This window comes from Cynoglossus semilaevis, chromosome 10, assembly GCF_000523025.1.
Source record: "Cynoglossus semilaevis isolate Cse_v1.0 chromosome 10, Cse_v1.0, whole genome shotgun sequence".
NCBI classification, from domain to species: Eukaryota; Metazoa; Chordata; class Actinopteri; order Pleuronectiformes; family Cynoglossidae; genus Cynoglossus; species Cynoglossus semilaevis.
In genome coordinates, this window is record NC_024316.1 from 7,955,221 (window position 1) to 7,967,121 (window position 11,901).

At 38.4% G+C, this 11,901-nt stretch overlaps 2 protein-coding genes across 2 annotated transcripts in view; both read right to left on the reverse strand.

Moving 5' to 3' along the window:
• Positions 1-1,163: 1,163 nt before the first annotated feature.
• LOC103384892 (forkhead box protein P1-B-like) lies at positions 1,164-9,767 on the reverse strand. Its single transcript, XM_008318583.3, has 13 exons — positions 9,714-9,767; positions 8,772-8,841; positions 4,822-4,982; positions 4,322-4,406; positions 3,428-3,581; positions 3,239-3,331; positions 3,066-3,153; positions 2,912-2,986; positions 2,567-2,723; positions 2,383-2,459; positions 1,778-1,879; positions 1,512-1,633; positions 1,164-1,306 (listed from the first exon to the last, which is right to left on the reverse strand). Exons 3-13 carry the CDS (start codon positions 4,978-4,980, stop codon positions 1,246-1,248), a joined length of 1,173 nt encoding a protein of 390 aa, XP_008316805.1. The 5' UTR covers positions 4,981-4,982; positions 8,772-8,841; positions 9,714-9,767; the 3' UTR covers positions 1,164-1,245.
• A 1,593-nt stretch (positions 9,768-11,360) lies between these two features.
• Positions 11,361-11,901, reverse strand: part of LOC103384853 (histone-lysine N-methyltransferase SUV39H1) — a 22,594-nt gene continuing 22,053 nt past the window's right edge. The window contains exon 7 of the transcript XR_003050837.1: positions 11,361-11,410. The gene's annotated coding sequence lies outside the window, so the exon portion shown is untranslated. The remainder of the gene's footprint in view (positions 11,411-11,901) is intronic.

An 11,901-nucleotide genomic window follows, 5' to 3' on the forward strand; every position in this document is an offset into this window, starting at 1 on the left:
ATAATAATAATAATAAAAACTATACTGATACTACTACTACTACTAATTATTATTTATATTATTATTGTTATTATTATTATTAGAGATGTTATTATTAGACATTATCAGTAGGTCTGTGCAGACCTGGAGAGAAACCAGAACTCTTACATTCACATTATATGATCTGAAAGTGTAGCATAAAGCTGTCATGTGATGTGACACAGACAAAGATACAACAGTCGGCTGTCAACACAAAGGGCTGAGCTGTTCATTATTCAAATTAAAGTCCTTCTCCTGGCTGCTTCCTCCTGGAAACCCCATGGTGTTTCATTTCCCTTCACTTCAGCTCAAACTTTGTGAAATTCTTTGTGAAGATCTCATCAAGTTTATTTTTTTTTTCACGACTGTTCTGACAAAATAAAAATTACAATACTTTTCTTTTGTGACTCAGCTCTTTCAACCAACAAGTGAAATGTTTAAAAATGGAAGGGATGGAAATTACTAGAACCAGTAGTGAAACCATCCTGATCTACAATCATCAGTGAATAATTCCTAACCACTGTGATGACTGTTATGATCAATAAGTCTATAGTTAACAAAACCAACAACCCAATTGGTAATTAAATCACATCTCAAACCAACATACAAACACAAAGCAAGGAATCGAACAGAAATGTGTTTTAACTAAACAAACAGCACAGCACCTGACCCACCTTGACAGGTAACCAGCAAACAGCTCAACTGAGCCATTTAAGGCCTTATGTACCACACCTGGGCAGGGGGTGGAGCTTAATGTTGGTTGCCATGCGACAGGGGGAGGAGTTAGCTCCTGCTAACCATGTTGCCTTTACAACCTTTTCAGATTCACTACATTTGCACTGCGCAAAATCAAAATGACATTCATCAGAGAAATTTTACATATATATCAGTCTGACAAAAATGTGAAGTAATCTTTGAGAAATGTTAGGGTTAAAAATGTAAATAGGTTTATGTCAAAATATCAATATTAAATACTACCATGTTTATGTACATTATAAATGATTAACTGTTTTATTATGTAACTAATTGCTTATTAATAAGTAACTTAGAAACCTAAGGAAAAAACATTTTATTTGTTTTATTTCTTTCAAATGTAATACAGTACAGCCATATGTAAAAAAAAGTTAAAAAAAAAGTTGACAGTACAGCCATATGTAAAAAAAAGTTGAAAAAAAAGTTGAAAAACTAAACATCAACACGATGGGTACAAGTTCAGCTGCACAGCACTCATGCCTCCTCTGGACAGTAGTATTGAGAGTAGGACGTGAGCCACTTCACCGGACAGTCCCTGCAAACACATCACATTAGAGTCTCACATTTACCTTAATCGTTCAGTAGGTTAGGAAGTTCAGTAAGCTACATATTTATTTCCCTCTCTGCGTCTTCCTGCCTTCTTGGTTTATTTCATTTTTTCCTCCTTGTTTGATCTGCTTTCATAGCTGATAAAAACGACCGTACATGTGAATTAAATCCTGATCCCAGTTTGATTTTACCTGTGATATTTTTGTCCCTTCCTCCTCTGATACTCCGTCTCATCCACGGTCCACACCGCTCCCTTTCCCCCCTCCACTCGTACAAAACACTTGTGCAGGCTGAGGTTGTGACGAACTGCATTCTGGGAAAGACGGAAGGGTTCTTGTTATACACCTGTGTGATTATACTATTAATTTATTAATTTAATTTAACTTTTAATTTTGGGCGGTGAATACAGCTCTGGATGTATATCTGTAATAATGCTGTGATTTGTTTAATATCAAACCTTCCAGGTGGCAGTGTTGTGCCTGAAGTAGCAGAACATCGTTGTAAACCAGTTGTAAATCTCATTAAGGGTCCGTTGTTTATCTGGAGACTCCACGATTGACTGAAAGACAGAATCAGGTCTTGTTCTATTAACTGAAGCCTTCACAATTCCCGCCTAAAATATCAATTTAGGTACTTTAGATTGGAGATTCCCATGTTATTATTTATTTACTGCAAATTATTTTTCTTTGTTCATTTATGCGACAGTGACGGGCAGAACAATTAAAATACTTTTCCACTTGGTGGCGGCAGATAGCTATAAAAAAAAAAAAGAAAAAAGAGCGAGCCTCAGAGAACAGTTTCAGAGAAGAGTTTGTGTCTTTGCAGTATATTTGCATGGGTTTAATACGTAAATTGTGTTTGAAATAAAAAGATCATTATATTTCTATAAATATGCTTTTGTGATAATTTTGACCACTTTTTAAAGCACAGTCTAAGTTGTGGGCTTCAATAAGCCACAGGACGGTCAAGGCTCGTGGAGGCATGTGGGTAGAAGAGTGGACCAGCCTCTGTTGTGTATTTTTGCCAAATGAAGCAGTAAAATAAAAAAAGAGAAAACCTCACCCGTCGTATCAAGTAGGCGTAGGTGTATGGAGGCCTGATGTTTTTGTACTTGTAAAATTCAATACTTGGAATCACATCTGCAATTGCACCAGAGAAAGAGAGACATAAAATCAGTGATCAAACCACCAACTTTGATGCACATCATTTATATATCTGTTTTGAAAAAGCTTCCAGAGTGTTCTACCTGTCAGGAGGCTGGCAGAAGCAGCAGGAGCTCTGGAGCTGTGCTGAGAGAACTCCTCCAGCTGTTTAATCCACCACTGTTGTGCTTGGTCTCCGTCCCCCACCTGAGGCCGAGGCGAGAACAGGGGGAGGCTGTACGGCCAATCAGAAGCCGCCTTCTGTGTGATTGAGTTAAAACGCAGCAGATAATCATCTCTCTGTGTTGGTGTATGGAAACAGTGAGTATTGATTTCACAGTGTCATAGTCCTGACGTCCACTGAAGTGAGTGAGACAGAAACTACCTTTACCAGTGATCTATTTCAGTAGTAAATACAGAGAAAAGAAGCAGCTTTAGAACCCACTCACCAGATCAGTGTACTTGTGTTCAGTGAGGTGTAGATAAAGCTGCATTGCAACCAGTTTCTGTTTTTCCAGAATCAGCTGAAAATTAGATTAAAATGTGCCTTAGTTTGGCTTCAATGCATAATCACACAACAGTGTGTGTCTCCCTGCAGCCTACCTGACTCTCCATGCACTGGACGATGTCCTGCTGGACCCTCCACTGGGCAAGACTTCTGTCACAGTGACTGTGTTCAGAATGGAGATGCCTGCAGGATGACACCACACGACATTTTTACGACACATTTTCTTAAAAACTTCAGTGTTTCTCAGTGGATTTATGAGTCTACTTACTTTAGGAAACTTGCATCATCTTTAAACACTGCATTACAGCCAGGCCAGCGGCAGAAGCCACTTGCGAATGGATCTCTGGATCCTTCAGTGACACTTCACAGGACACAAGACATTAGTAGTGACATAGCCGTCCAACTTAAAGTGAAACATCTGTTTTTACAGTAGGTGCTGTGAAAGTAGAGAATGTACCCATCATGGAGTCTGGCCTCAATGGAACTCTGATTTGGACCATCTGGCATCAGGGGGATTATGTGATGGCTTGGCCTGTAAAAAGAGGCCATCTGTAGAGAAGAGGTCGGGGAAGGATGACCTGTGTCCTCTCCTTTATCACAAATGGCCACACCTGCATTACACACACAGAGAGATAAGGAAAAGACCTGGAATATTTAAACAAGTTCATCTTCAGGAGTGAAGAACAAAAAACAAACAAAAAAAAACCAAAACAACCAACCAACCAAACCTCCAGATACCTACTAACTAAGAAACCAACTAAACAAATAGTACACCTACCAAACCAACTGACCGACCAGTCTTCATCCTGTAGGGACGTCCACAGTCCCATTAAGAACTACAATTCCCATAACGCCGTAGCTTCCAGAAATCCACACACATCACCACCAGTGACCTCTGCAACCCTTTAATTTGGGGATTCAGCCCCAATATCATTCTCAAACCACCTGATCTACCAACGAGTCAGTCAGCTCAACATCCAACAGACCATTAGTAATAATAATAATAATAATAAACTTTAATGATCCCATATTTGGGAAATTCCTGTGTTAACAGCAGATCTGCCGTGGCAGGTGCAGAGCATGTGGTTCCTCTGGGAATTGAACCCAGGTCTCCATGCTCTCTGAGGTGTGCTAACCACTACACCATGGAATAGCTTTGTATCTCTTCTCCTGTTAACTAGCTACCGTCCAACCTACCTCCCAGTCTACCTGCCTAACAATCTGTCTCTTTTTTCTAATCTTTTTTTTTAAATCCTATTTTGTGTTGACAGTAATTTAGTGACAAACTCAAGTTTGATCAAAGATTAAAACGATGTGAAACGACACGGTGGGTCAGGGCGTGCAGACCTACCGTGTTGATGTCTGGAGGCTGATGGGACGACTTTACGCAGCACTGACGGTCTCTGCTGCTTCGGTCTGCCGTCCATACTGATCCACTGGACAGAAATGGACATACGACAACGTTAGTGACAAAAAAAAATCTCTTTAATTACACGAACACACTCAGTCAAACTGAGGACTACTTTAGATGATGATGATAAGGATCTTCACACATGTATGTGACGAGGATTGTAAAAGGACAAAAAGTAGATCATCTCACTGGCTAGATTGTATGTGTGTGTGTCTTCTATAGGAGACATGTGTCTCTCATTGCAGGTCTCTATGTGTCACGAAAAAGTTTTTTGGAAAAAGTTTGAGTGTAGACGGTTTATGAACTATCTCATCTGTGAATGTGTGAGAGGCAGAGGCTCCGCGCTGCTGTTAATGCTCTTTGACCCAGTAAGTCAACACAGCCAGCTACGTCGTGTTTGTTCCAACGGAGCTGTGTGGTTGTTGTCAACTGAGTCACACCTGACTTCCTGAGGCAGGAGGGGATTCGACATCCCTGGGCCGAGGGGAAGGTGGAGAAGGAAGAGGAGGAGGAGGAGAAGGAGAAGGAGACGACTCCCCAGGACTCCAGTCCTGAGGAGGTTTCACCTGTGCCTTACTGTCACTGGACGTCCCTGGCATCTCTGCAGCGACGACAGACACTTTAGTTAGAGGCTGTAAACACCTGATTAAAGGACAACTTCAGTTCGTGGACGACACATCAGACCAAACCAATACAGACGCTTGATTTACACAGTCTGCGCACACAGAGTGACACAGTAAAGTCAGATTCCATCATGTGCCGTCATTACACTTCAGCATTCAGTGCAGAAATTCTTGCACTTGAGTCTTCAAAACATTAAATGTTGAGCTTTTCCTGTTCCAAACCCCGTAGAAATGCTGTGGTTGTTCACAACAGGTGCAGCCACACGGTGTCACGCACACGCGTACACACATGAACTGTGCACTACGTGATGAAAGGCTGCAGCTACTTGTGTTTGTAGAAGATGCCTGCAGATGAACCATCTTTCCTGGATACTTCTTTCACTTTTAATCACTTACTGGAAAGTAGACAAGTACACACACAAAGAAATGTCCTAAATGGGTGAAAGATAACCGGAAAAACAACCTGATTTACTTACAGTACTCCCACAGGCAGGCCTGCTGTGAGCCTCAGAAAACAGTGTTTCCAGCAGGAAATATTCACTTTTGAACCTTCTGTTTAAGATGGTTTTTAGGTTAAAGGTGATTCTCCAAAACACAAATTCACACAGAATGTTTTTTGTTAGCGTGCGGTCAAGTTTAGTATGTTTCAGTCATTTTGGTAAATTTGAACAAAGACTTTTAAACACAGCAGTTAATAAAAGATTAAAAAAAAATGGATTGATTACCTGAATATATTTACTGAACATTTTCTTACGCAGAGCAGAATGAATAGTCGAATGATGTGGGAAAAGGTGGGACAGTGACTTGATCAGGGTGTGACTGAGTCTGAGACTTGAAACAACCAGCACAGGTGGTAAATAATCATACATTATAATACATTCACTTAAGAAGAATTAAAATAGTCGGGTGACTGGCAGCTAGGCTTTATGTCGAGAGAGATTCATGTGAAGTGCATGGGTTGTGTTCTATCTCACATCACATCAGAGGGAAGCATGCATCAAAGTAAACAGCCACAAAAACATTTGTGTTCAGCAAATGCACACCCACAGACAGGGCTGGCAAAGAAAGTGAGAGGCTCCCGTGTGGCTTCCCACCGTGGTCTCTCTCTCTCTCTCTCTCTCACATTTTAGTCAAAAGAGATTTTCCACATTCAAAGCGTCGAGAGTGTGTTTAACTGAGCTTTGGTCACGACACTGATCAGACGGAGTGAGTGAATGTTACGCTCGATATTTGGTATTTTTCTGAGTCAACGCTTTTCAGTCAAGAAACTGGTTTTAAAAAAGTATTTCCTGTTTGGGAATCGTAATCAGCCACAATACAGTTGGGAAACTTGAAGACGCCTCGTATAATTATTAGTGTGTGTGTGTGTGTGTGTGTGTTTATTCACTGACTGTCACATGTCATAACACACTTCCACAACTTGTTATTCAGTGTGAGAGTGTGAAATTACTAAGAGGTTATAGTTTGTGTGTGTGTGTGTGTGTTGGATTAAACATTTACAAAAGGAAATGTAAATAATCAGAAATAGGAGCTCAAACTATTGGAGATCTAACTAATGTTTTTTTTTTTAGTGCTAGAAAAAAGACGAAATAATGTCTAGCACTGACTTTAAAAAACACACAGCTTGAAGGTAGACAAATAATAGTTAAAGTTCACAAACAACTAAGGTGCAAATAAATGGTTTCCTAGGAAATAACAATTACTAGTCACAACTGTGAAAAGAAACTGAAAAAGATTTGCTGAACTCCGTTCAGTTGTTTTCCTCAGTTGTGTTGAAGTGAAAGGTGAACACTAGGACTGCTCTGTCTTTCTGTCAACACATCTGTCATTTCCTGATACCTGGCTGCTTGTGTGAAGATGCATAATTTTTTACAAAAAACAAACCTTTTTTCTTTTTTTTTTCTCTGCAGGAGGATGTGAGGGAGCATCAAGGACCAAATTTTTTTTATTAAACAAATGACATTTCGGGGCGTTTGAGTCATCCGTAAAAATAGAAGCTGTGTCTCCCTCTGTCTGTGTGAGTGTAATACAGAGTCAAAGAACATTTTCCATTTCACTTATAGATTTTTGCTCTCGGTTAAACAAAACCTCACATCACACTTCCTCCCTGTCTTTATTTTACAGCGCTGAGGGCTCGTACGGCTTAGACTTTTCCACGAATGAGCTTGAAATTAAATGATGTGCTTATCAATAAATGTCCAAAAAAGACAAACAGCCATGAAGGTGAAACTGATGACCTGATTTGATATGGTGATAATCACAGAAGTGTTGTGTTTCTGTGGAACCTGGAGCTGATGAAGAACCAATGAAGAAGAACCACCAGAACCCTGAAATCCAAGTTCACCTGCATCACCAGTAAGAACCAGTTCAGACTGGAGCTGGAGTCCAGTGTGACACATGCCGCTGTGGCTATGAGACATTTTCTAAATGTCACACAGCAACGACAAATTATATCAATTATATAATGAACATTTTCATATGTTTATGTTACAAAGGCTCTTTATCATTTCTGACATTTTAAACACATTTTTATCAAACAATAAACAGAGGCATACTTGGTGTTGGGTCACAGTGATTGGAGAATGAGCACCACATCAGATTATTTTCTTCAAGAAGTCATGTTTGTAGTTGTTTCTCAAAGATGTCCCCTTTGAAGGCTGCTACACCTTCAGTCATAATGTTTTCAATGTCCTAATGTGATGTCATGTGATGTTCAAGATAGAACAAAGTATCGCTCCACAATATGTGTGTGAGTCGTCTATGTATAATTACAGCTTACATCAAGTTTTTGTATCGTTGTAAAGTTGCGTCTCTTCATTAATTTCTGCCTTTACTAATGTATTTTACGTCAAATAATAAATGTATATCAACGCCCTCTGAATATTTTACTATAAAAGTGACAGAGGTGACATGTTCTGACTCTACACGTTGAAAAAGATTAGTGTAAAGAATCTCTTTGGCAGTTTAGTTACACGAGAGTTGACCAACTTCAGACAAAAGTGAGGTTTTCACATGTCAAAACAGTGAAGAAAATAATGAAGGAATAGCCCTTTAATACCATTGAACTAGTGAATAACAAAAACTAAAGGTTAAGAAATACAGAATTAGCTAAAAATGATCATAAATAAGAACATCTGGAATTTGTGTCAGACACAGGGTGGACGATGAGAAAGCTTAGGTCTAACTATGTACGAAAATGACTTCCAGTGAAAAGGCAGAGGCCACCAAATCTTAGATAATAGTCAAATAGTATAAACCATGGCGGTTCAAGGAGACAAAGAAAAGAGATCAATAGTTTGGAAAAACTTAATATTGACCTAAAATAGAGCAAAATGTAATTGTTTTTATAAAGTGAAGTCATTAGGAAAATACAAGCACAAAACAAAGTTGCGGATCTAGCTGTATAAGCTTTATAAAAACCTGAGTTTGGCTTGACTTTGAAGCTGTTTAATCAAGAAAAATGTTAAAACATGAATGCATCATAATCTTCAAGGTCACAACTGTCATTGTAAATCAGTGCAATTCCTGTATCAGTGAGTAATTAATGTCATTTACTACTGACATTTGTAGTTGTACTGAAGCGGAGAAGATGAGGTAAACGATCGTGAAGCATCAACCAGATGATATTTTCTTTCTAGTCACTTCTTCCTAGCGACAGGCGATAACCATGCTCCGCACACACCTTCTCTCACTGGCTGTGAGAAAATCACTTTGCCGATTCCATTTTTGTTGTAATTTTGAATAGAAACAGTAAGATTCGCTCTTACCGTCTGTCGAGCGTCAACCTTCAACCTTGGCTCTCGTCTTCCTTCTCTCAGTTTCCTGGAGGGAGAAGCACTGAAAAGATTCAGAGGGGGGAGTTATACCACAGGAAATATATAAAAACAAATGAATTAATGAGTTGGAGAAAGAAACCAGAGGAAAAGAGTTATTCACCGAAACGGCTGGAAATTTTAACTATCTTATTTTTATGCAATCCTGAAAACATGAAAACATCTGTAAATCCATGCATGGCAGACACGTTATTGATAAATGGGCCAAAGATCCAAAACTCCAGGGAATTTAAACCACGTGGAACCATTTGACGTGCTGTCTTTTCTTAAGGGAGATTATAGTTTGTAGCTTTTTCTCTATTTTTCTTTAAAAATATATACAATTCGGACTCTATTTTTGACTTTTCTTTGAGTCTAAATTTTAAGATTTAAATGTAGGAAATCTAAAATAAACTCAGAATTAGAGTAGGAGTTAAAAAAAATCAGAATTTAATGATAAGCCAGACTTTTGATCTTAGAATTTTCTTCTTTTAACATAAGATTTTTAGCTAAAATTATAGCATAAAAAATTATTTAAAAAAAACAACGTGATGTTAGAATCCTTATTTAATTCCAAGATTAAAAATGGGAATTCAGACAATAATAAGGCTAAAAATTGTAATAATTGTATTTGATAGTAACAAATCAAATTCTTACATTTGATAGAGAGTAATTCTAAAAACTCAGAAGACATTGATGCAAATGGTGGTGTGTGTATAAATTCAGCTTCACAATCGAAACCGTGAAAACGTGGTATTAAAACAATTACTAAATAATTACATAATTAATTAATTTGTAAATAATGCAAATAAATTAAAAAATAATGAAATACATTATCTCATTATACAGCTTTAATAAATGTTTAATTAATGAATATTGGCAGAAACATCAACTTACCTCGTGGTAGTGTCAGAGGAGCAGGACTCACAGTAAGATATAAGTAAGTCAGATATCCACTCAGTATTTAAAGGCACAAACAGGAAACACAGCCTGTTTTTAAGCCTGTGTCCTCAGCAAATCACAAAACAAGAAACCGTCACAAAACGTACCAGAACAAACAACGTGACGGGACTTCACGAAAAACAAGGTGTTGGTTGGAAAACTTTACTTCATGTGATGCCAAAAGGAACAGACTGTTCTGACACAGATGCGGGACAAACAAAACTTTCACCGTTTCACCATGGTGTGTTGCCAAATTCATACTTAGACCAAGACCACGTACTGACCGACGCTGATATTACAGTTTTTGAGGAGAGTCCACAAGTCATGTACAAGCAAGTACAAAATACTTTCAATGTATTTTCATTTGAAGCAACAAATTTAAAACACCTGAACACACAAAACAATTGTCTATTCTTAGAAGCAAAATAATCTTAGCAAGATATCAAAAATGTTTTTAAATATCAAGACATGGTTTTAAGAAAGAGCGTCCACCATTTCCAAGAACAACATTGCCAAACCACTAATATTATATAGTTATGTTCCACAAGAACATCTAAAAGTTAGCCCAGATATAGCTTGAAGTTAGCTTTAACAGGTAGTTTGAAGTCCACAAATGGGTTAAACATAATTTTAGGTCTAAATAGTCCATTAGTCATTCACTCTCACGACAGAGAAGAGTTTTCACTTCATCAAAGCACCTTGTGCTGAAAATTCCATCTCAATACTGAACAGGTGAGGGTTTAAAATCCAGGTCAGACGGCTGGCTTCAGACTAGCCTCACCGAGACTAGGACAGTGAGTAATAGTGAAAGTCTGTAAATCGGTCAATATTGCTGATGAAAAGAGCTTCAGCGATGATTTGAGAACAGCTGCCGTCGTGTACTGTGAGCCACCGTCCAGACAGTAACGACTAAAATCCACCAACACAACCGAGCTAAATTGTCAACTTATACTTCAGGTATTTCTCTCAACATTTTTCCATATTATTAACTCACTTGTTTTGTTTGGTTAGTTTGGTTAGTTAATAGTGACAAAAAAAAGTTTTTTATTAAACATTAAATCTTGAAATGATTTCATCTTAAACAAAAATGGACAACAAGGCAGATGTTTGGTGTGAGGCTGTCGTATCGCGGTCATTTTAGGAGGATTATTACGGTGTGATATAAATATCGTAAAAAAGTATGTTGTCGCACTGACATTAAACAAGTATTATAAATAAAATAAAAACAGTCACAGCTCATCTGCAAATTGAATGACGTGATGTGTCTTTTTAAACCAGTGTCTGGCAGAGGGTCGTCCTCCAACTCTTCTTCATCTAAACTGACAGCAGTCAGTAAACTGTAGCCCATAAACAGCACAACAAGCCTGTAAACAAATATACTACAGAAACGCATCGTGGATTGTAAGGAACGTTATCGACAAGCCAGTTCGTTGGTCCAATGGTACGTTTTTTGTAAGTAGGCTGAGGTTTTAGCCTCAGCTTATGATGCTAACAGCCACCGCCATTTCATTGTCCAACAGAAACTCAACCACCTCATTGTGGCTTTTCATTCACATCATTCACTCTTGTTTTTATGTGGCCTTACTCGGTTTAACGTGGAGCCTGTCATTGCTGTGGTATTTTCTCCAGCCAACTGTTCTTTCCGGAAGCCTCTGGTTTGAAGAAAAAAACAAAACAAAACAAAGAGAATGAGGCACAAGGGCCGAGTTGTTGCTTCTGAACACTAGTGTAATAACTGATACAATTATTTTATAATTGTTTGCTTTTATTACTTCCGGTAAAATATGGTAGATCCTAATGTTAAGTTAAATATAAATATTGTTTAAACTTGAAAGTTGAAGTGCTAGCATTAGCATTAGCTCACAATTGACCAACTCACAGGAACAAGAATTTGTAGACGATCGCTGAGTTTGAGTTGTGAAAAACTGTTACACACACAAAGAGGTGTGGACGGGAAAGAGCCGACTCCCATGTCGAGAGAAGAGTCAAGGCGAGTTCAGTTCTCGTGTGAATATGACCGGTGTGAGAAAATGATGAGTGGACTCACTGACACAGCGAAAGTAGTAAAAAAGGTGAGAATTCTGTTGCAAACCTGGGTCTGGAAGGTGTGTTCAGTAAATGATGTTGGTTTTTACCAAGTGAG